The 24393-nt window shown below is 46.1% G+C and overlaps 1 protein-coding gene across 1 annotated transcript in view; it reads right to left on the reverse strand.

Moving 5' to 3' along the window:
- VAV3 (vav guanine nucleotide exchange factor 3) overlaps positions 1-10642 on the reverse strand; it is a 182576-nt gene extending 171934 nt beyond the window's left edge. The window contains exons 1-2 of the mRNA XM_072041523.1: positions 10399-10642; positions 8657-9713 (exon numbers count right to left, since the gene is read on the reverse strand). Coding sequence (XP_071897624.1) covers positions 8657-8806 — 150 coding nt within the window. The 5' untranslated portion in view covers positions 8807-9713; positions 10399-10642. The remainder of the gene's footprint in view (positions 1-8656; positions 9714-10398) is intronic.
- Between the last annotated feature and the right edge of the window lie 13751 nt (positions 10643-24393).

Raw genomic sequence — 24393 nt, forward strand, 5'->3', positions numbered from 1 at the left:
ATTGGAACAGCACGCTTGCATTTGACACCTTAAACAATCTGGAAGATCGACATAATGAGTACTCTAAAAGGGGGAAAAAAACTAAAAACATGTTGGAAACAGCTGTTAGGAAACAGCAAGGTTTTAAGCAGATGGGTAAAAGTGTCGGTCTGAGGCAAAATCCAGCTCTCCCTGCTGCTGAATGAAAACCTCCTTCGGTGCGTGGCCAGGAGAGCTGCAGGGCAGGGCATCGGAGCTCTTCCAGAGCCCTGGGAGTCCAAGAAGCTGGGCAAAAAAAGAAGTAAGTGAGATGCAAAAAGGACTTTCCAAAAACTGAGAAGCAAAAGCTGGTGTTAGAGATAGGCACGGGGGATTACCCTCTGACTTGTCACACGCTGCAAGGCTCTCCTCAGGCCAAAGCGAAGGGAGATGCCAAAGCAGCGGGTCGGCGCCTGGCTGCGGGGAGGGGAGCGAGCACAACGCAGGGCGAGCAGCAGGGGACAAAGAGAAAAGAGCTCGGGGCCAGCTCTGAGCGGGGTAGATAAAAGCTGCGACTTTGTGAGAAATCTCCCAAAGTACATCCACTCAGAGAAAGCACAAAGTACTGAAATTTGTCCAGCCCCAGTGCTGAGGCAAACTCCGAGCAGTTGTCAAATTCTCTGCGTATTTGGAGACAGCACAAGTCCCCCCGTCTCCACAGACAGGACAGCGAAGCCTGCAGGTCTGCTCCCAGCGTGGAGCTGCCGGCGCCGCGCAGGCCATCGGAGGCTTTGTCACCGCCAGCTGCAGCCGCCGGGCTCAGGGGATGTGACTGCAGCCTGGGGACAGATCGTCCTGCCTGCCGGGTGGAGAGGGGACGCCTCGTGAGGACAACCAATTTCTTTACCGCAGCTGAGGTCACAATTAAGTTTTTATGCAAAAATATTGATTTTTTTGAAACGAGACACTGTTGCTTTTCATTAGCTGTGAGAGATGGCTACGGCAGCCTGCGGGGATGCATTATTTACAGTGTCAGAGCCAACGCGAACGTGAGGGAGGTGACAGCAGCCCTCACCAGTCACTTCTTGTGACTTTGCTGGACCACAAGAGCTGAGCAGCGTGCAGCGAGCCCAAGGACACTGGGGGACATCGGGGCACCGTGCTGCCCACCCACTGCGTTAAGCTCATGCTCTGGCTACGTGGAGCATTTGCAGCCAGAGAAATTAAACTCACTCCTGTTCCCCGCAGCGGGCAGACGTGACCAGACCCCTCTCCTCTCTCTCTCCTCTCCCTCTCCTCTCCCTCTGCCTCACCACAGCCCAGCAGCAGGACGGGGCAGCCCAGTTCGTGGCAATTAAGGCACTGGCAGGCTCCAGCCAGCCTCCTCACCCCTCCTTATGTTCACCTGGGTTTCCTCAGCTGATGACAAAAATGATTTCAGATCACCCAGTGGGGGTTTCGTCTGGTGCCACGCATGCAAATGCCTTTCAGCACGGCAGAAATGTAGCATGAAAATGCAAGCATTAAACACTAATTTTTTGTGACTTGGGAAGCTTCAGGTTCGGGTCAATCAGGGTAGTATAACAATTCCTCCCGTGATCTGCTTTCAGCCAGATCCTGCCTGAAATTAGATATTAGATCTCCTCCTGGAGCTTGCCTGCTAGCAGATTTCTTTACATAATGCTCACAGCTTGCTTTCAAACGTGTGCTGCATAAATAGCTTAGGGAAAGGAAACAAACCCAAAGTCACACTTCCAAATGATCGGAGCATGCTATTCAGTGTTTGCCAAATTTCCTCATCTTTCCACAGGAAAAAAAAAAAAAGAGGTTTCCTGATGTCCTACAATCACAGCAAATTTTCTCCAGAGAAATCCCCATGCTGACAATCAGCATTCCCAAAAAGGCACGGCCAGATCAACAAGAGACAGCTGGTAGAGGTGAGTGAACAACGCAGGCACATAACGTGTAGCTGCTTGGGTCCTGCGGAAATGCTGGCGTCTTTCTTACAGGCTGACTGCCTTCAGCTTTCTCAGAAGGCCAATCTCCTGACGTCCCAACTCTACAGAAGGAGGACACGCTGTGGACAGGCAGCATTTCTCAGTGAGATCCTCCTTGGCAGGGTGTCCCCTGCGCGTTGCCCGCAGGTTCCCACACCTTTCCCAGGACGCGCACGGGCTGTCGCTTGCCAGCCTGACCTGAACCCGCGGCAGGAGGAGATGTGCTGGACACAAGGTGGGGACAATTGTCCTTCAGGACCAAGCCGGGGCTGTACCTGGTCCCCAGGAGCTGCCCTTTGGCTGTGGGGCTGCAGGGACTGAGTGCTGTCACGCCAGCGCGCAGCCAGGCTTCCTGGGCTGCCCACGCCTCTCACCCTCAAGAGCTAAACTCATGAAGCAAAGCCCGTGGTGCACATAAAGAAACGGCCATCTGGGTACTTCCAGCAGTTACCTACTGAAGCCATAAGGAGTGCTGCCTGGGGAGCAGACCCTGAGGTTGGTCTGTGCTCAGTGTCTGGCCTCAGGGGCTGCGCAGCCTCTGCCTGGGCACCGCCACCAAATGCAGGGCAGCTGAGCTGGGCCCTTCGATGGGAGAGTGCTCCAACGTCAGGAAGGAGAGGGTCTTGTTTTGCATTCAGGGAGCCTATTATTTTCGCTGTCACCACTAGCATCTTTGGGTATTTCAGCGAATCTATTGACAAAGATAAAGGAGGTGCACCTCAGGAGATAGCAGCACATTAGATGCCGTCAGAAGCTGCGTAAGAACAAAGGGTGGCAGGCATACCTACAAAGGAAACGAGTGCTGTGTTTGTAGATTTTCCACAAAGAAATAACCCAGGAGCATGTTGGTGCTTAGTGAGCAGAGAGGCACGTGATGCCCCTTCCTAAGATATTGTGACTATTTCTATAGCACAAATTCTTTGAAGATTTAATTTATTATGGTATGAGAGCACACAAATGCGCACTTTACAATGTCACACAGCATCCTTTTCCTTTTACTGACTCAAATGTGATCATTTTTACAAGCATGTTATTATCTGTGTGAATTTTGGGGGGTCAGTGTAGACGACAATGAAGTAACAGCTTGGGAATGTGTTTATTAGCCAGTGTGAAACACCTGCTTTTACCTGTGGACACACACTTTGCATATTCTCAGGAGATGTACGTTTTGTACAATTGTACATAGGATGCGGTGCTTTTCACAGGAAGGCTGCCCTGTCCTTCCCCCAGCACGCTGACAGACACAAGTGTTTGTGAGTGCAGAATGTCAGGGGCAGGAGCAGTGCTGCTCCGTCCCGTCACCTCTGTCAGACTGCCTCAAACACTACCACTGGGCTGCCAGCTCGAGGGCTCCTTGCGCTCATCGGCTCAGTTACTCTGCCCTTTGCACGGCTGGACCTGCTCACAGAGACGTGCTTTCCTCACCGACCAGATCGGAAGCTCGCTGTTATTAATGCCAGCTCAGTGCAGACAGTGCGTGGAAGGAAGGAGAATGAGCCGCCTCGGCTGTGTTTATTGATCACCACATCACCTTCCACAGTGTCGGTATAACGTAACCATGCTACAACATAGCAGCCCTTTTGCTTTCAATACCTTCTTTGCTCCCCCATCCCGAATTCCCTGGTGGATGCTAGTACAGAAATCCCTTCAGTCCCAGTGCTGGACACAATGTCTTTCCACCATGGAAATGTTGCCTACAAGGTTTTCACGCACAGACAATGGCACTGCTTGGCTGTAACACCAGTACAACTTCTGCCCGTGCAGGGCAGTGACCATGACACACTGGGGAGCTGCAGCATTCATGAGGACAAAAGTGAAAATCCAGCTCCACTGCTGCAAAGTTGTCACTGCGGTGCCCGTGGCACTAACAAGTGAGCCCAGCAAGGCACCTCTGCCTAGCTCGTGCCTGCGTCTGGGAAACTGAATTGCTGCTGTGCTTCTCAGGCACTGCCAATGGATGGTCACACAGCAACACCCACCTGTGGTCCAGCTGTGCCCCTGGCTTGGGAAAACAAAAATAATAAAAAAGCACTTTTTTTCCTACCTTAGTTCTGAACAATAAAGAGCTAGGGTGAAAGCAGCTCTAGCATCCAACAGCCCGTAAACAAAAGCAACCGAATTAAATGTAGCACGTGCAATTCCAGTTAAAAAGAACTTGCTAAAAGCACATATACAAGTGATTTCTTACAGGGAAAAAAAATATTTCAAAAACTTTTTTTTTTACTCATTTTTACTACCTATTAATTTAAATGACTTGGGGAAGCAACCATTTTCTAATAGATTGCATAGTTAGGACTTAAAGCAGATTGGAAGTGAAAATTATGCTAAAATCATTGGGGAATGTAAATCCTTGTTTAATTGACGCTGCAGGAGCTGCCAGAAATAATGAATATGGCTATATTTAACTGCTCTGGCAGCGTTTCCCTTTCAGATGCGGCTCAGTTTTGCCAAAGCCCGCTCGATCTCGGGCAGCTCTGTGTTTGCAGCACTGCTGGGAAGCAGCGGAGCTGTGCCAGGCGAGCTGAGCCGCCTGCCTTTGGAAGCGCTGCGCCCACCGCCCTGCCTGGGCACCAGGCACCCAGAGAGAGGTAAATCCTCTGCCATCAGGGGCACGCTCGTTCTGGAAACAGTGCTCGGGCAGCCTGAAAACTGGTGAGACCAGCTTACACCAAACAATCAGGTTTTCCGTTTGCTTTTGTGTTTTGGCGTGTGAGTTCTCTGCGGGTTCACATGCTCAGCTCAGGACGAAGCTGTGCTACCCCTGCCTCCTGTGTGAGGTAGCTCGCTTTTGTGAAATGCAAGCAGGCGAATGACCTTTTCAGATGAGACCGAAGGGCCGTCTAGCTCAATTTCCTGTCTCTTGCAATTGCTCGAGGGAAAGAGCACAAGAAACGAGTATAAACTTGTTATCTGCTCATTTCATTTTAACACTCTCCTCCCATTTCTTTCCCTGTGAGAACTTAGGGTGCCCAGAGTAATGCTGTTGTATTAAGAAATTAGAAACAAATTACTGAAATTGAAATAGAACCCGGGCAATCTAACCCCATGCCTTCTGCTGTAATAACTGGGTGAAAAGAGCTGCCCATGCCCAAATCTGCCCAGGATGCTGTGTTCAGCTCTAGAGGTGCAATTAGTGCATTCCTAAGTCTGAAGGTAAATCTAACTTCCAGTGGGACACATTAGAAATGCCAGCCCAGGTGGCTCATCCACAGCTTCATTACGACAGTCCTGGCGAGGTCTCAGCTCGAGCAGCAGATCCGAGATGACCGCGCTGTCAGTCACGGCAGCAAGACCCAGCCTAGCGATGAGATCACCGACTGGTTTTGTTTTCTGCAACAGGAAAACATGACTCCAGAGCTCATCCCTGTTAGCTGGCGCTGCCAGCCCTGTCCCAAGTACAACCTCAGCTTCTCCTTTCCTTACCGTGTAATTAAAGGGAAAGAAAAAGAGCACAAGAGTGACCCATAAAAGCCCGTGTAAGTGGCAGTTGACAAATAATTGCATTCACATTAATTACCAAGGTGTTTGCTGGCAGGAGAAAAAGCAGGGCGTTTTTGTTATTGTTGTAGCACCAGAAATAGTACTATAGTATTTAGATTATGCATGCAAATGCAATTCAAGGTACAGTGAAGAAAATAAGTACTCTTCGCCAAGACTGTCCTGCATGAGGCAAGAGAATTTATATTGTGATCTGCGATGGGAGAAGAAGCTGCAGCCATAAAGCTAGCTGTCTAAGCACCCACAGCAAGAGCTTTAAGATATTTGGGGACTGTTTGAGAAATGTTCTAAAATCCAGAACAAACTACCTCGCTCAGAGAGAAAATTTGTTTTTGTGGTTAAGACGAAACTGGAAATTCAAGACACATTTTAATTTCTAGTCTGCATGACATTGGAGTAATTTGATTCTGTGTCCCAGTTCCTCACCTACAAAATAAGGCTGAAAATACTGCTTATTTTTTAAGACACTGCCTTTTAGATTACCAGATCACAGAGCAGCTATTACATCTTACTCTGTATCATGTTCAGCATTCAGAATAAAGATGCAATAATCTCAAGTGGGCAGCCTATATTAAAAACTTACATTTGTATGGTAAGATTTTAGTTTTAACCTAATTCTGTCTTCTCACGCATCATTTCAGCTGTATTGACCTAAAGGAAAAGCAATAATAGCAAAAGACCTCTGTTTCACATACTGTAATAACCCTTGGAAGAAAAACTCACCAAAATTACAAGCTGTGAAAGCGAAAGAGAGCAGGAGCTCAAGTGTGATTGCAAAACTTGCACTGACACCAGCACCAGCTTCAACTCCCCGCCTGCAGAGCTGAGCCCTTTGCTTTCGGCAGCTCAGTGAGCAGTTCCCACTGCTGTTCCTTCTCCCCATGCAGCACCTTGCTCTTGCACCCCTTCCCTCAGACCCCCACCGCCTTGTGCACCAAAACCCTGCAGCACTGTGTCGGGAGCCGACAGACAAGGGAGGGAATGCACAGGGTCTGCAGGGAAGGGGAGCAGCTGCCTGACCCCCAGCTGAAGCACTGCTCTGCTGCCTGCCTCCCGTGGGGAGTAGAGATGCTCACGGGCCTTATCCTGCTCCATTCCACGCCATCCTTCAATGCAGGCATACCTCCCAGGAGAAGGGTGTCTGACCCCTTTGGAAGTGCTGCTCTGAACCCGATGTCCTCATGACAGCCACCGGTGGCCATCCCAGCTCCAGCAGTGCCGCATCCCTCACCCAGCTGAGCCAGGAGGCAGCGGCTGCCTGAGGACACCAGCAGCTGGTTCCCCTCCCTAATTTCTCCATCACGTGAGATGCGATGCCCACCACAGCCCACGGCCATGGCCCATCCCTCCAGGCTGGCTTTCTGCAGCTCTCTCCCTGTCAGGAATGCCCAGCTCCTCTACAGCAGGTTGTGCTGGCCTGGCTAGCCTTGGCTCTGATGAGGTGGCCAATGGCAACCTATGCCATAGGATGGCCAGGGGCCTCTCTTCGCCCTGAAGCAGTCTCTGCTTCAGCCAGGGTTGAGTTGGAGTGGGCTGCTTGAAGGGCAGGCAATGGCTCCTGTTCCCACTCACGGTAATAGAAGGGCAGAAAATGTCTCCAAATTGATTTCAGTAGCTGACTACTGAAGTACCCTGTCATCTCCATCTGTTAAATTCCCCACCAGCGTCTTCTAAAGACAGCCCTGCTTCCACTTGTGCCTTAACTTGTCCGTTCAGAGCCCCAGACTGGATCTCAAACCCAGATTTCATATGTATGCAAAATATGCTAATCAGTTCATTAAAAAGAGAAACCACGGAGGCCAGGAAGGCTAGCAACGCACGCTACGTGATAATTCAGACAAACACTGCCTGCCTGTGATGATAAAGGACAATTGCATGGCAAAGGCAAACACATCCCAAATAGGCTGCGGTGCAATCTGTCTCCGTACAGACCCATGAGTCATGCTGATTTGGAAAATACTTTATAAATGCTAGTAATGGCAGGCAATCATTTTAATTAGATATGGCCTAATTAAAAAAGAATAGAGGCTTTTATAGTTCATACCTCCCCAGTGTGCACTAGGGATCCCCACTGTTTGGCAAACAGGAAAAATGTTTGTATTATTTAATAAGCATAATGCTATCAGCAGAGCTTTAATGTAGGATTTAATGCATACGCTCTGGCTCACCCCACAAAATGTCGATTGGTCAGCATGCAGGCTGGCTGCAAGAAGGTTACAGGAGATCCACCTCTCTAAATGAGACCTCAAATGTCTCGAAATGATGATGGACGCCTGAGGAACGGGCTAAACCCCTCTGGGTGTTCACTAGGCCATGTGTGGGAGGCGGGTAGATTCATTCAGATACTGTAAAACTAGCCTAAAGCTTCAAAGCAACACTTCTGGTTGGGTGCCCTCTCTGCAGGCTTCAAATAATGGGGAGAGAGGAGAAGTGATGTCAGTGCTCACCCTGTGCCTGCCCCCTGCCACATCCTACTCCCTGCAGCCCTTCCCTGTGGCACCAGCAGTGCCCAGGATGCTGCCAGCCCGCGTGGCTGCCAGCCCTCACCCACCACTGCCACGCTGGGGGCTGCCACAGGCAGCAAACGCCAGCACGCCACAGCTGGGCCATCAGCAGCACAGATCCCTTTCTCATTTTCATGTTGTTGTGTAATGCTCTGGCTCTGCTGCGAGGGGAAGCAAAAATACCACAAGAAAAAGCACTTCCTGTACTATTTGTGATCTAAGCAAATCCAGGAAATAATGGAAATTACAGTGATGCACAGGTTATCAAGTTTCTCGAGCTTATTTTGCATTTCTGTTATTTCCTGTGCTTTTCATGTGAATATTTGAAGTCATAAAGAAGTAATCACAATACATGATCACAATAGCATTAAAGATGTAAAAGTTTCTCCTCTCCCTGCACATATTAAAAAAACTAGCTCTGGGAGCAAGAGCCTTTTGTGAGCAATTACCAGGCATTGTGCTTGACACATCACCCCAGCTCAGCCTGCAACCTCTTGGCCCCAGCGATGCTAGGGACTGATCTAAGCATAACCCCTATTCCTGCTCAGGGGGTCCCTGTGACCTCGTCTCACAAAACAGCCAGGTGGTCTGCAGCATCTCCGCAAGAACCTGCTGCTTAAGAACAACCAAAATACCCCCAAGGACACAAAATATCCCTGCAGGCCTCCAGCACCCAGCTCTGCCTCCACAGCGGCTCACCTGGTACCTGCAGCAGAGGAGAGGGGCCTTAAGGAAAAAGGATGAGCTCGGTGCCAGGATGAAGGGGAAGTCAACTGCTGTGTTCATAGCCAGGGCTGCCCAACTCAGTGCTCCTGCTGAGAATGAGTGCTGCTTCCAGTGGTCCTGCATTGATCTGCCTCACTCAAGGTCACGTTAGGAGATAATTTACATTATAAAAATCAAGGTTTTAAAAAGTCATTGCTGAGAGTGACACTTCATTTCTAAATTCAGAGTGCAGCTGGGCACATATCTGCATACGGAGACCCAATTGTCACTAGAGATAGCAGGGGATCTCCTGCCCACTCCATAACTTCACTCTGGAAATATGCCCTGTAAAATTTCTGTCACTATCTCACTATCATAACTCCAAAGGACTCAAAACCAAATGACTGTGCTTTCTTATCATTTTTGGCTTATTGCAACCAAGTTGTTAGAAGTGAATCCTTTGCCCTGAAGAGGAAAAAAGGGTTTTGCAATGGAGTTCTTTCCAAGTGTGTCGCCCACATTTTGTCATTTCCTTCCTTCAGTGAAGCACACACATTCACCTACTTTTTAATAACAGAACATCAGATGATACTTAGTCATCTGTTGCTCAAGGCTCTGCACAGATGTCGTACAATGCGCACAGCAGCGCATCAGCATAATGCCAGGAACACCGCCCCGCCATTGAAGTCTCTTCATGTCCTTTTGCTAATGGGCAGGTAGATCCCATGGGCACATCAGTGTTCCACCTCACTCCCTGCCAAGGTCCCAGTCATCTTTTAACACTCCTTTTCAAGCTCTGACGGTGCTCTCTGTGATGTGCCGGGACCCTTTTTAAACCAGCACCCCACAGGTGAAGGCCCCACAGGACGCCGATGTCGTGGGGCAGGCAAAGCTGAAGGGTCCCGGCTCGCTCCTGGGCTGGCCGCGGCTGCCTGTGACAGACAGGGCAGCTTCCAAGGAGGGTGCAGGTGGTGGGATGGCTGGTGAAGGGGTTTGGACGTGGATTTTTCTTCTCACTTAGTGGAGCAGTGTGGAGAACTGCCTGAGGGGCCTGGGAAGAAGAGTGAGAGGAGAGCCGTGAGTGGGAGCACAGAGGCAGGAGCTGATTTCTCTTCAAACACAATACTCAGCGTTCCCCAGGGCACGGATTAATGTGCAAGGATTTTTCTCAGATGCTGTTTTCTTCAGATTTTTCTTCAGACACTCAGAACACATCCCCTCAGGATTGGGCAGGGCCTGTGAGGCCGGGGCTGGGCAGCTGAACCCCGCAGCCCGCCTCAGGAGGCCTCCTGCTTGCGACCACCATAACCTGAGTACCCAAGCTGCACATCCCTCCAGTGGAGCCACACTCAAGCTAACTAAAGCTGAGCTTGCTCTTTTACACAGGCCTCCACCACCTCCCTCCCAGGCTTCACCTGCCTCTGGTCTGTCTTAAATGGCCACAGGCTGCCCGCCCCTGCCCTCCTTTCCCTCTCAAGCCGCCGATTTCTCCAGGGTTCCAGGGGTCTCCCCCTGGTGCAGCCTGCCACATGGGGGCTGCCCAGCCCCTCAGCCCCGACATGGTGCCATCAAAGCAAGAATCGTCCTAAAAAAATGCTGGATTGTTAAACTATTTAAAAAGTCTGTACATCTCAAAAAGTTGCTTAAATAATACATAAGTCTGGAATAGACAGTGTTTTTTTTCTGAAATCTGCACCAACGTACATACTTAGGAATATAGAAATGTATTTACACACCCTTTATATTCGTTTGTCCTCCTTTTGGTGTACCATGGCTCACTGTCAGGATCCTGTCAGCACTGTGAAGCGCTGACTGCACGCGATGGCTGCTGGCTACGGCCACGCTGTTACAGAGCGCACGTGTCAAGTGCTGCACATTTCCTAACGTCAGCACCATTTGCCTAACACATGACAGGCAAATGGATGGATTTAGGCTTTCCTGCTGATCTTTTTTTTTTTTTTCCAGAGAATGGAGATGTCTATTCCTGAATCTATTAAGAGAAATACAGACAAAGCATTAAGGTCACCGATTAAAAACAAAGGTGTTACTGCAAACCTACCCATGGATTATATAAGGTCCTTACAACCTGCCTTTGCCAGGAAGCATCATTTAGATACTGCCACCACAGCTGGGCCTGAAGCAAAAATCCATTAAAGTTTCTTAACCTGGGCTACTTAGCCGTCTTGAACCAGGCTAAGTATGACTGTGCCTTGCATTAAAACCAGTGAGATGACTTATGTGCGTAGCCGTGGAAGGAAGTGTGGCAGGTTTTGAATCCCAGCGTTCGTGAGAATAAACAGACAAACATGTTCCCGCTCCCTATTTGTTATCACAGGGCGTTTTGCAACCCCTTGCTAGAATTATTCACTGTATTTGGAGCTTCCTCATCACAGAAGTCTCTTTTGGCTCGGAAGGATCTTCAGCTTTGAATTTCACATTAACCAGTCCCAATGGACCAAAGATTTGTGACAGTAGTTTTCTGGAGCCATGAAGTGTCTGGAGACTCTCATCTTGTATTTTTTTGCCATTTCTGAGCAGGTTAATACAGCAGTACCATCAGGTTCTTCTGTCTGCATGACTGGATTAATGTGAATCTAGTTACATGCTTCAGACAAGTCTTTTTTTCTCATTTGTTTGCCTTACAGCCCCATGCTGTTCATTTTCTGTCCTTATCTGTATGACAGTGCTCTATAAATTTATGTTAGAGTTACCATAAAACTAACCTGCTGTTTTGTATTCTTCTTTGCACATTTAACTGCTTCTTAAAAAAAAAAAAAAAAAAGGCACACATCAGGCCCAATTTGCCCCTAACCAAACAAGGGCAATGTTTAAGCTTATAAATTATCCTGTTTTTAAATGGGTAAAATTAGAGGAGAAATAGCGTATTATGTGGAGGGACAGAGGGAAGAATGAGATACATGCAGGTATTGAAATAAAATTGCGGGAGAGCACTTCATGTTTGAAGTTACCACTTCTTTTCTTGTCATATGTTCTACAGAGGTCTGTTGTATTTTAGGTTAGACTGGATTATTTCATGTGAACATATTTTTATTCATCCTGCTGCTCAGAAAAATGGTTCCTGATGCCAAATTCAAAACTGAATTTATGAGTGCTGCCAATCGGAGCAAGGGCTGAGCATGGGTAGAAGGATATAATGTTATGGAAACAATGGAACAACTCAGATAAAGCTGTCAGCAATGCTAGGAAAAGAAAACAGCTCTTCCATACAAATTCCATAAAAAGTCTTTCAGCTGGGAGAGAATTATTCACAGGGGCAGATATATGTCTCTGTGCTGAACTGCTGCACCTGTCCAAGGGTTTCTGTGTATTGTCTGTTCCTAACAGTGTTGTAAAGCCTTTCCTTCAGAAGGATTTTTTCTTTCCATGGTCTGAAATGCTGGAGATTTGTTAATGCAACAGAAGGAAGGAGCTTAACCAATGTTTAATAGGGCCAGATGGGACAAGGAAGGAATTTTCCCAGTCCTGTAGGTTTCACAGAGATATTAATATTGCTAAGATTCTTGCTTTGTAATTCATCAAAAAAGATAAAATTCTAACAAGAGCTCTGTTGGTTTGGGGAAAAAAAAAAATATATATATCATTTTGCTGCAGGAGCACAGGCTCACTGAATCTGTCCCCTGAAGAGTAGCTCAGTGTGCCATGACATGTGGCTGCCAGATATGACCCAGTAACCGAGTAGGTACAATTATGTAAAATGTACCATAGTTCTACAAAAAAAAATGGGGGAGGAAGAGCAATTGAGTTAATAAATAGCTAAGTTCCCCAGAAGATGTACTATTGAAACATGGCTGCGGCTTTTAGGAGGGCCTGAGAGAGGACTTCTGAAAAAGGAACCAGCCAGTTCCTCTGTGATAAAAATCCTTTTGTCTGAAGTAAATGGACAAGAAATCACACTGATAGAAAGGGAAAATAGGTCAGTTTTATCACAGCTATTTTATGCAGCTACTTTCAATGATAAACAGCATTCCTGGTGAAGCAATCTAATTCCTGTATGGTATATTATATATTCATATTCATTCATTTACTTCCTAAGATGAAAGAAGACCTGGGTGACTGCACTGGGTTTGATATAAAACTAATTAATGCATAACACTCCAGTGTTGAATTTAGCAATGGTTTAACCACATGACATTCATAACTGTTAAATGATTACGCCTAAGCATGTAACTAATAGTGTTCTTTCCAGAGAAGCCCAAGAAAGCTTGGCATCAAAAATTTAAATGTACGAACCCATGGGATAAATGAAGACAGGGAGGGAAAAGGATTCAAAATGTGTATTTTTATACTTTTGAAGTTTCTCACTTATATCTCTGTCCGCTGCTCAGGAGGCCCACACGTAAAGGCTGGCAAGGAGCTGGGATGGCTGTGGACAGCAAAAGCTTTATCCAGGGTGAGCACAGCTTCCCTTCCTTCTTAGCAGCTGGCTCGGGGGAACTAAACTTAGCAGGCCTGAGGTGTAGGAAACCAGATAGCACACTGGGTAGCTGGATAGGAAATACAGGGCTCAATGTGTTTGAGGTTAAGATTAAGCCCTAACTTCCTTTGGGTCTATTTTAAACGGTGGCAAATGATGGCATGCTTTCTTACAACAAAATGACAGATGATCAAAGGTCGAATATGATCTCTATGTCAAGCATTTGCACAGGGACCTTTCTTTGAGGGACTGGGCAGGAAGTATTTTAACATGGTGTCTCATACTTCCCCTCATCTGTGTTTGTTCAAAACATACCAGTAACCGGGTAAAGCTGGAGAGCTGGCAGAGAGCACTTGGCCAAACAGCATCTGCCTGTGGCAGGAGAAGCAGTTGATTTTGGACGGAGTGAAAAAAAGATTACCACAACCTCAGCCATTGCAACTGTGAGGAAAACAAGGCAGCATTCGTCACGCTCACATTTTCAGATGCTACACCTGGGAAACAGAGACAGAAATGTGTCAAAAGCATGCTTACACATTCCCTGTTCTGGAGGTAGTCAGAAATCAAAGCAGAAAAAGAAAAAAAAAAAAAAAAAGAAAAAAAAAAAAAAAAAGAGGAAACTGCAGCAGGTACTGAAATGAAACTTTCCAACTTTAACCAGTTTTTCTGCCTGGCAGTGGCAAACAGGATGCAGGACTCACTGGGTCATATTGAGTACAACTTGCACACTTGCTAAAATTGCTATTATTATGAATTACCAAGGTTTGTACTGAGGGGCACGGAGGGGGACATTATGTTAATACAAGGCAGACACGCAACAAGAAGACGATCTTTGCCCCGGGATGCCATACCATGCCTAAACACTGCAGCCATGTCCTCTGCCATAAGGCTCACTTCCTTCCCCTGCATTTTTTTGTACCTCTCCTCCCCTTACCTAGAAATCTGCAGGACAAAAACCTGCGTTTGAAAACTCCTTTTAACCCAGTCTTTGGCCTTACCTCTGGCACAACTGCAGCAGCTCACAGCTCTGCAGTACCGGTCTCTGACCTGGCATTCCCCAGGCACCTGCGCAGCTGCCCCTGCCAAGTATTTGTTCTGCTTCACTAGAGCACGGGAACATCTTGCTAAGGCAGATAACTGGGATCACTTCACTCCTCTGAAAATCCACACAAAAAAAATAGCTATAGTAAGTGTTTCATTAAGCTGAAAAAAAACAACAATCTATTCAACCTAGAATTTTTGACACCACCTACTTTGATGAGAAGTGATGTAATTTATAAGTGCAGCTGTGCACTTGTATGAAGCAGCATAAAGCCTGCTTCCACTGTGAGTTGACACTGGCTTCACAAAGCAGGCAGAAATTTAAAGCAGAGAACACTGAATATGTATTTGAACCAGAAAAGCATTTCCTGATGTTGAGTGAGCTGGAGATCAGGATAATTTTTTTTTTAAGCCATTGTATTTGCTCTACACCAGGTCCTTCTGCTTCTAGCAGCACAGACCACTTCACTTTCTATCAGGATGCCAGCAGGTGCTGTGGGACTGCTGGTTGGAAGCACAATTTTAAAATGTGCACTGCAGTCCAAACAGAGGCAAACATCCTCGTAAACTCCTCTTGGTTGCAGAGAAACACAGGTGCAATTTCCAGGTGAGCTTTCTAGGCTCTGCGAGCTTTCCAAGTGTTTCTACGAGCAATGTTAGCCTGTAGCCCTCTCGGAGCATGAGTGAGTCTCTCTGCAGAACGCGGTTGGTGTGCCACGATGCAGAGGAAGTTAAACATGCTGCACCCATCTCCCCCTCGCCCAGCGCCCGGACGGTGTCACCACGCTGCCACAACACAGGCAGGGGGAAGGAGCCTACAGCATGCGTGACATGACAGCCACCAGAGAGAGACAGCTTGGTTGGTACAAGGAAGACACGGATTTTTTCACTGCTCTGAGGAAAAAAAAAAAAAAAAGCTCATCAGTGGCACAGCTGTTAGGGGAAAAGATGGGAACAACCATACACAGATAGGTAAGAAATGAGAACTTAGAAATGGACTAAAGGCTGAGATGCACAAAGCAAAGTTGGGGCGTTAGTGGCTGAAGTACCAAAAAGCTGGGATTGATGCAGATATCTAAAAGTGTTCTTATGTGATGCAAAGTATCCTCACTGTCAGAAAAGCAGAGAAAATAAATAAATAAATAAATAAATAAATAATAAAATAAAATAAAATAAAATAAAATAAAATAAAATAAAATAAAAAGTGTCATTTTGAGTTAAAGCAAAAATGTTGTTCTGAAAGGCAAGATTCAGATTTTGTAAAAAAAAAATAAATAAAATTCATGTGTTGTTTTATCAGATTAGGTCACTTTTAAAAGCAAAACATGATTTTGGTAAATAATATTTGGTTGTTTTCATTTGAACTTTGAGTGTTTTTGAAATTCAACACACTGTTTAGAAAACATTAAAACATTTTCCAAATGTCCTAATTCCTCTTGTCTCTGCCTGAAAGCTTTTGCTAAATCCGCGTTAAAATCATTTGTAGTTCCAATCTCTGTCGCCTGTTTTCTGGCAGATCACCCAGCTCTAATGGGCAATTAACAAGTGCGAAATAGGGAAAATATCTCAACAAAACATTGAGCTCAGTTCTCAAACATCCTTCTCACATACATCACAATGTGAAGCACGAGCAATTCGGGTAAAGGCGGACTGGCAGGTGACCAGGGTAAGATGACACAGGAGGAAATGAGAATCCTGTACATGGGGTGCACCTCCTCATCCCACAGCTTGACGTCTTCCTACATCGTGGCAGCTATTAACCTTTCGGCACGTACTACAAGCCAGGATGAGCAACGAGGCCACAGGGAATAAATAAAAGGCAGAAATGTCTCTGCCATCAGACTGAGCTCCTTGGCAGGACACACGGACCGATCCTCTCTGCTGTGGAAGAGCCCCAAAGATGTGACCACGTCTCAGAAACAAGTTGATCGAGGTCAAATGTTGTCACACTGAAAGGTACAAAGGTCATCAGAGCCAAATGCCTTACTCATTGTACCCCTTTCAGACTGACTGCCAGCAAGGAAGATCCTCCCCCAGCAGGATGTCCCTGTCCAGACAGGTGGCAGACAGCAGCCACCGCTGACTCTTCACCACCTCAGACGTGTGCGGCGTAGGGGGCACGGAGAAGAAGACCTCTGGTTAGGAAGGTGTGCGGCCACCATGGCTCCCACAGCTTCCCAAATCCTCCTTGTGGGTTGTAAGAGTGGCAGAAATGTCCCAGAATAAGACTTAGCACTTTCCGGTACTCCTGCGTTGATTCGGCATTGAGTGAAACAGCGATGTAAACAATTAACGTGATCCTCTAAATGCAGTGGCCAGGAGCCATATGTGCTTAAACAGGCCTGAGGGGAAGGCTTGGGATTTCCTTCTGACAGTGCCATCCTGAAGATAGGCCTGGCATGGATTTTCGGGGCAGTTGTGGCCTCCCTCCTGACAGCGCCCCTGTGCCTTGTGTGCCGGGAGGGGAAGGCCTTCAGCACCGCAGCTAAAACCACCAACACAACGAACAAACAAACTTTATTTCTGAAAAGCTGCTAAAGTGATTGGAAAGGCTCCAGAGGATAAATGTGAAGGCTTTGATTCCCACTGAGTCAGTGTGGCTGGAAGGATGAGCATAAGCAGGGAAGCACAGGACTTCTCTTGCCAACTCTGCCACTAAATCCATGCAAATCGCTTAATCTTCCTATTTGGTTCCTCCTTTACTAAAATGGGAATGTTAGTGTTTACTTACCTTCCAACTCACAGACATGTTGTGAGGATTAATTAGCTAATAACTGCTAAGTGCTTTGAAGATAGCGTTTTGCACAGGCACTTGTAAGTATTATTAACTAACGTTAGGCTAATGATGCAGACAGAAGTGGCAATTTCCATCAGCTGTATCAAAGCGGAGCCCAGAATTCAGCCCTGAGATGTGTGCTAGCTACTGAAAAATTAACACCGTTATGAGAAAGATAAAAGAATAAATTAAATTAATTTCCACTGGTCCATTGGAACACAGAAAAAAATGCGCAGCTGCACTGTTCCTGAGCAAGCAAAACCACAGCTCTATTAATAACTTAGGACCCTATTCTGAAAGCTGTTGCTTTGCACCTTCATCAGTCATTTCCACCGATGTGCGAAGTGTTATGGTTGTGAGTCGGTGGCAATTTCCCCTCCTACAAATCGCTCTGCACCTGTGAGACTGATGGCATGCCATTTAAGGCAAGCACGAAGCAGGCGCAGCGTGCACACATTGCATACTCACATTTTTAAAGCACTTGCTTGGTGTTCTTTAACTTCTGTGAAGCTGGCTGTGAAATCCAGACCACTGCGATGCATCTGTGCGAGCAGGTGGTTTTACAGCCAGGTAGCTCTCCTGATACAAAGGAAGGTGAGATACAGGTGGGCAGCGGGAGGCTTGTGATGGCTGGCTGCACTGGAACGACACACACCTCTGATCTGCTACGATTCTGGCAAAGATAGAAGGCAAAGACATCGCCTGGAAAGTTGAGACAGAAACTAAAATAACTTCAGAAGATGCTTCCTTGGAGCAGCTGTCTGCATAGCTCTGCTGAGGAAGCCAGGTGCAGCCTCCAAGAGCCATCAGCAGCTTACGCCTCTGGACCTAAATCACCTGTTGCATGTTAGAAAAGACTTCCCCAATTTTGATTGCATTTAATTCTTTTACTGATACTTGGAAACACGTACATAACAATATACATCTTTATCTTGTAATTTGTACAATGCCAGGTGCACAATGCAACGTTGTCCCAACTCTCTTTTCACTTCTGTGCCGGGGTTGGCAAACCTGGTTTTGGTTCTTTCTTCACTACTTTAACGGTGGCAGAGGGTGGTAAATTCAAAACGGTTTTAGGAGGAAAAGAAGATGATTCTCTATAGGCTTCTATTTCAGTAATCCTTCACACAACCACTGTGGTCCTGGCCAAAAAATTGAATTTCTCTCTATCATCTCATAAGAGTGTTGTGCAAAAATAAAGATTAAAGTAGGTCTTATGGGACAGAGAAATACAGGAGTGGAAAAAGCTGAGCAAAGAGAAGGATTCCTGTTCACTCCAAAAATCTGCCTTTTTTTTTTTTCTTTTTGATTGATGTATAAACACCTGAGGCCCCAGTGCTGTGAGTGTCAGGCAAAGATGACCCGAGGCACCCCGGGCTCCTGTGCCAGCAGAGGCAGACTGTGGGGCAGGCAGATGGATGAAGAAGGAAAGCATCAACTCTGCTGCAGCCCAGCTGGGAGGAAGGAGGCAGCAGTTCCTCTGCTCTCACTTCCAGATCACAAAACTCGGTGGCACGATGTGATTCTCAGAGGCACTGTTTTGTCCCTAGCAAAAGGAGTCTCACTTCTCCCATCGCCGCATGAAGTTATTGTTGTAAATGTACATACGGTAAATACCTTCAACAACTACATCGCAACACAGGAAATGAGAGATTGGCTTTCATGCTGCACTCTAAGGCTTAGAACTGTGGCTACTGCTAAGGATGCTTGGCCTTCTCACAGTCCTCTGATTATCAAGTGCTGTTTTCAGATACTTACAACGGGACCAAACGTTAATTATTTGAACTTAATTTCTGTGTAACTGAACGCTGGCTTTAGGCTGGTCTATTTATCCAGACATTGTTCTTTTTTGTTTTTCTTCTTGTCTTCTAAAATAGAATGAAAAGAATTATTTTTCATATTAAAAATATATCAATTGTGGTATATTTCTTCTTGAATTGTACTTACCGGACTCTCATTAGCTCAAGACTTTGTTTGCGAATACCCACGCAAATTATAAATACATGTGCAATTTGCATATTGCACTAGGAAGGACAGAAAACTAAGTGTACAGAAAAAAGCCAACTACTTACTCCCAAGAGTAAAAAATATCCTGTCCCATGGACGCGTTGTTGCTTAATCGCTTTTCATATGGGTTTTATTGTTGCTGCTGAAATTACTGGCTATTTTTGGACACATGGTGTTGGGCTAGAAATACTATAAATCTGAGATGCTAATGTACTTTCCACTGTGCAGGATTCCTACCAATCAAACCCATCGCCCACAGTTGCTTTTATCTCAAGCCAAGACTAGCAAGGGCAAAACATGGTCTTTTATTGACTTTAGAGCTTAGTCCATTAAATTTCCTGCCTCCAAAGCCAATCACAGGCTGATGGCACCATCCTGGATTTTATTTTGCAGTATGATGAGCCCAGCTTCCATACACGAGCAGCACAGCGGGGGCTGGGAGCCTTCTCCAAGGCGAAGCTGCACATTACTCACCGGCTGCCTGACAACAGGGGTAATTGCTTTTCATTTTTTAAACATATGGTGACAGGCAGACTTAGCTGGTGCAGAAGCCTCTGCAGAGCCTCTGGGGAAGAAGAGGAAAAACACTTCATGCTCCTTGCCAAGATGTTTTAGATGCAAAGTGGGGCATCGGCAAACCCGAACACAGTGACTAAAACCCTCACAAGCCAGCCGTGCAAACCGGGACAACGAGCCGCCAGTGACAGAGCTTTCAACAACCAACAGAGAAGAAAGCAAATGCACTCGGTTGCTAATGGTATCTCTTCTTATTATGCACGAACCAGAGATCTTATTGCTTAAAGGATGGAAACTCTAGGTTCTTCTCAGCACAACTTCCAGTGCTTCAAACCCCGAGTTACTGAAGCCTCTTCGAGGTTTTGCAGGAAAGGAACATGCTCAGCTTACTCTGTTGTTCACACAGAGCACAAGTGAGTCAACCCAGCACACTTAAATTATGTTGATCAGATCTGGCACAACTTCATGCAGTTCAAAAGAAGCTGCCGCAGCGTCCATAAATCTGTAATAGTTCACTTCACAGTGTCCCGGGCTCAAAGATGCTGCGGACACAGACAACACATACATCTCATAACTCTTACGGGCATTATAACTGCTCCCCAAGAAGACAAACACCACAATTCCTGTTTGTGTTGCTCATGTTCTAAAGAAAGATAGTCTCACTCTGGGGGCAAAGACATTTTTCAATTTTCTTGCAGAGTTGATTTCAAATGTGAAAGTTAACTTGAAACACCTGATGGGCACAGCTCAGAACACACTGTCTTTTCCCAGGGGAAAAACAGCAGTTGCAGCATCCACCCTGGGTAAGATCCAAAGTAGCATCAAAGCCTCGCTGTATCTAGGGCAGTGGAAAAACATCCAGGCAGGATTCAAGCCACCAGACAAAGAATTAGCACTGCAGACTGCCAAGAGCACGAGAGGAGGCTGATGGCAGGATCCCCGCTGGCCGCCGTAGCCCACATCCTCAGCAAGAGCAGAAACACCTCCCGACCCCAACCTGCCCTGCAGCCTCCGCTGGGTAAGGTGTCGGTGGCACCATTTACGGCTCGCTCATGACCGCTCGGCAGGGTGATGTGTGTGCTCTGTGGCTTTGGGGTTTTCTGAGGCAAGGCTCTTTAAAGGCCAGATCTCAAAGTGAGACGAGAAGGACTGATCCTGCCTGCCCAATCCTCTAAAGAGTTTGTCGTGGAGTGACTAAGCACCACTCGAGTCCTAGATTCTGTAACTGAAGAACGGAGAGGGCAGTGAGGGACGGGGATGCTGATACACCTAATGAATTAAAGACTAAGAACCGTAGTGCTGTTGTTGCCCCATGTAGTAGCCTATCTTGAACCTAATTACTGTGCTGTGTTAAGAGCATGTGATTGGGAAGAATGCAGGCTAAAAAACAATAGGACAGTTCTTAAAGTTTAGTCAGGATTAGTCAAGAAATCCTCACCAAATTCATTTTCTCTCTACGGGCAAAAGAAACAGGTTTATAACAAATCAGTTCAGTCGTAGCAGCTAAGCATCGGAAAACATGGGATAGAAGTGGATCTGCAGTGCTACAGTGGTAGCTGTCTACAGCAGCAGCACCAGATAAATGCAGAAGTTGTAACAGCTGTATCCAATTATGGAGGTACACAGTTCATTAATAAGTAAGATTGAATCATGTTATTAATCCTTGGAAACAAATTAGATGGATGTTTTTGTGATTACTGAGTCCACATCTCGTTTCCTCTGGTTGTCAGCACTGCAATCCACAAGCTAAGAGCAGATCATTTGCACTGTCAGAGCTATCGTCCAGATGTCAAAAAATATATACTGTTAAATGCAATGTAAGTTTAAAGCCCATGCATTCTTTAAACACATAGTATAACTTAATTTAAAAGAATGGGATTTATTTACATTTTATTTTATTTTAGCTAGACTTCAAATAAAATGTTCTGTAAATGAGGAAGATACGCAAATGTTGAACATCTGCATCAACATGCTGAGGTTATTACGGAAGAGCTCACTGGAAATTAATGGGCACTAATCTTTTAATACTGTAGCTGATCCTTGGTCAACCTGTTACAAGAGCAAATTGCCATTCCCAGCTGTGCCACACCATAAGAGGATAAACATCAGAGTGGCTGGTCCTTAGGAACAACCTATTTCAAGTATATCTGCTCACTCTTTCACAGATAATCAGAGCAATGTTAATGGAAGAAAAGCTGCCAGAAGGGAATGGATGTGAATATGAATGAAATGTAATGCTATAGGAAGGCAAAAATGTATGTAGTAAGACACTGAAATCTCAGGATTTAAAGGCTGGAGAACTGAGAGAACTGAGAAATGAATTCTTCCCAAGAATTCATTGTAGTAAGACTCGGGAACCTGAAACTCTTACAGCCTGGGTGTAGGTACATCAGAGACGCTGTTCTCTCTTGTTCAAGTAAGGCCACAGTGGAGCTCAGGGGCGTTACGTGCCTACGTGCTCAAGTTGTTTCTGAAAGGCTTTTGGGACTCCCACATCTGAACTGACAGCGCCAGTCAGAGCGTGACTACGTACGTTCGGGAACCCAAACGTCTTTGGCTCTCACCAGCTGCTACAGAAGCTAAACTCCCACCAAAACAAGTTGCACCCAGCACTTTTTCTTCATGCTCACCAGATTTTTTCTTCCACAGAAGCATTTTCTCTTTCAGTTTCTCCCAATTTTGTTTTCACTTGCACTTACCCTGCCTTGCACTTCCTTCACAATTTCAATATGACATCTCCAGGTTATGGCAGAGCAAGAGCCCTCTCCGTGCCCACAGAGAGCCTTGCCTAAAGAAAGACTGCCAGCTGATGTATGCTCTCTAAGGTAGGAATAGCTGTTTACTGTTTGCACAACACCGAAAGCCAGGGGACCTCTGATCTACCTAAGGCCTTTCATCAGTACCGCAGCAATGTTATGTAATGATTTCAAATTTACGTTTTTGCCTGCTGTTGTGTATGCAAGAAAAGTATAGTCATCTTCATTAACATGACTGACACCTTTTTTTTATCATTCCCATCTCATTTTAGGATGACAACATAGAGAAAAGTTCTCTGTCAATGTTTTAAAATAAATTATGATACATCCTGTAAGCTAAACTGTAACTGCAGAAAAGCATAGTTTATTTCATATGCGATAAAATGGCCAATAGCCTCCTTCACCTCCTGGCACATTAGTGCCGGTGGATAAACAACTACATTTAAAGAAAGCTGTTTTGCTATTGCCTTTCCATTACCTACAGAAATACGGTCTAGGCAATTTTTAATAATGACAAACCCCAGCTTTTGTATGCGACCTAGCTCTGTAGAGACTGTCCTGATGTTTCTGCAATCTGGCACCCAGTACATGCAGTTCTGGAGAAATTACCAGAGCAAGCTGCTTCTCCTCAATCAACACCACCCGTGGCACCATCCATTGCCCGTTATGGGACAGGATTTGCCCCGTAACCTCCCTCCCTACCTTTTCCCTCCCTGTACAAAACTTCTCAGCTGCATCTACCGAGTACCACCTGGGTTAGCAGACAGCTGCCTGGCTCTTGAACTGCTTCTGCTAAGCACTGATAATATTTCCCAGTCTTGCTTACATGGTGGTATTACTTACACTGTTGGTTGCCGCTAGAATTACTAACAGCACAGACTGAAGGAAGCGGGGGGGAGAGAAGCTGCTCAAAAGATGACTGATGAAAATTGGGAAGTGGTGTTAACCATGGAAAAAATGAGTGTATTTGAGAATCACTAGTAAAACAGCTGAACACAGTGATGCTTTCCATGGCTTATGCCAGACTGGATTTAAAAGCTGCTACCAAAGAACATTTCTCCTCATTAGCCCTAGAGGCGCTTTCTTTGCCCAGCTACTCTGCCCAAAGGACTTCACTCCTCAGGATGGACCAGCACGGTATGAAGGTGGTGTTTTTGCTGCTTGTATCTTTAACTCACCAGCCCCATCAACAATTACCCTGTAAATGAATTAGCATCGATTCGTCTTTGACTCTTCCTCCTACCTGGAGAATATTTGGCCAACCCTGGGAAAAGGAGTCCAGTTTGAAAGCAGCCAAGTTACAAAATACTTACAGTAAGAGCCATGCGGCCAGCCCTCTATGTAAATGAAGACTATCTTTTGTCCTTCTGCTGATTATGTGCGAATCACCAGAACAGCCTTTCCAAAACCACAGAAACTCCTTCCGCTTCTTGCTGATTCTTCTCTCTGCGTGCAGGAGGAAGGACGGTCTTGTGGCTCGCACAGAGACTTGGCTGTCAGCATGTGTGGGTTCTATTCCTGGTGGTCACTGACTTCTCTTGTGACTTTGGAAGAGTTTCCTAACTTCTCCATCCACTGCATCATCTGTCTGATATGCAGCTTAACAACATAATTCAATGCTGTCCTTTAATGCAAATACCACTGGAAAACTTCATGGTTTGGGAAAAGTGGGAAGTAGCGTAAGAGTTCAACATTTTATTTCCCTCACTGCGGCATTATTTAGTGGCACTTTAGTTCTCTGCACCAAGCACCATTTCCATCAGACGTGCAGTGCCTTTATCTCCGCATACAGTGCCACCACACAGACAGACAGCTATTTAAATGTACCCATCTTACATCGCCCAAGGGAGGAATGTGGCAAACAACCAAAGGAAGCAAGTCCAGAACCCACTTCTGCTTCACCTTCACAGTTAAGGTCATTTTCAAGACAACAGCTCACATGTTTCTTGTAAATCTACCTCCAGGCAACTGCTATCAGAGAAATTGTCCACATCAAATAATTACTGAAAGTTTTCAATGTCTGTATCATTTACTTCTGACTGAGATACCACCAGCACTGTGCACTGCAATGAGTGCCTGGCTATGTGAGGTGATTTACATGGCCAGCAAAACAAAAGCTGTGCTGGTACCAACACCTTCACTCCTAATTACCAGTGATAATGCCGACTTAGAGAAAGCCAGCCTGTGTGCAGGACCTTTA

This window comes from Anas platyrhynchos, chromosome 8, assembly GCF_047663525.1.
Source record: "Anas platyrhynchos isolate ZD024472 breed Pekin duck chromosome 8, IASCAAS_PekinDuck_T2T, whole genome shotgun sequence".
NCBI classification, from domain to species: domain Eukaryota; kingdom Metazoa; phylum Chordata; class Aves; order Anseriformes; family Anatidae; genus Anas; species Anas platyrhynchos.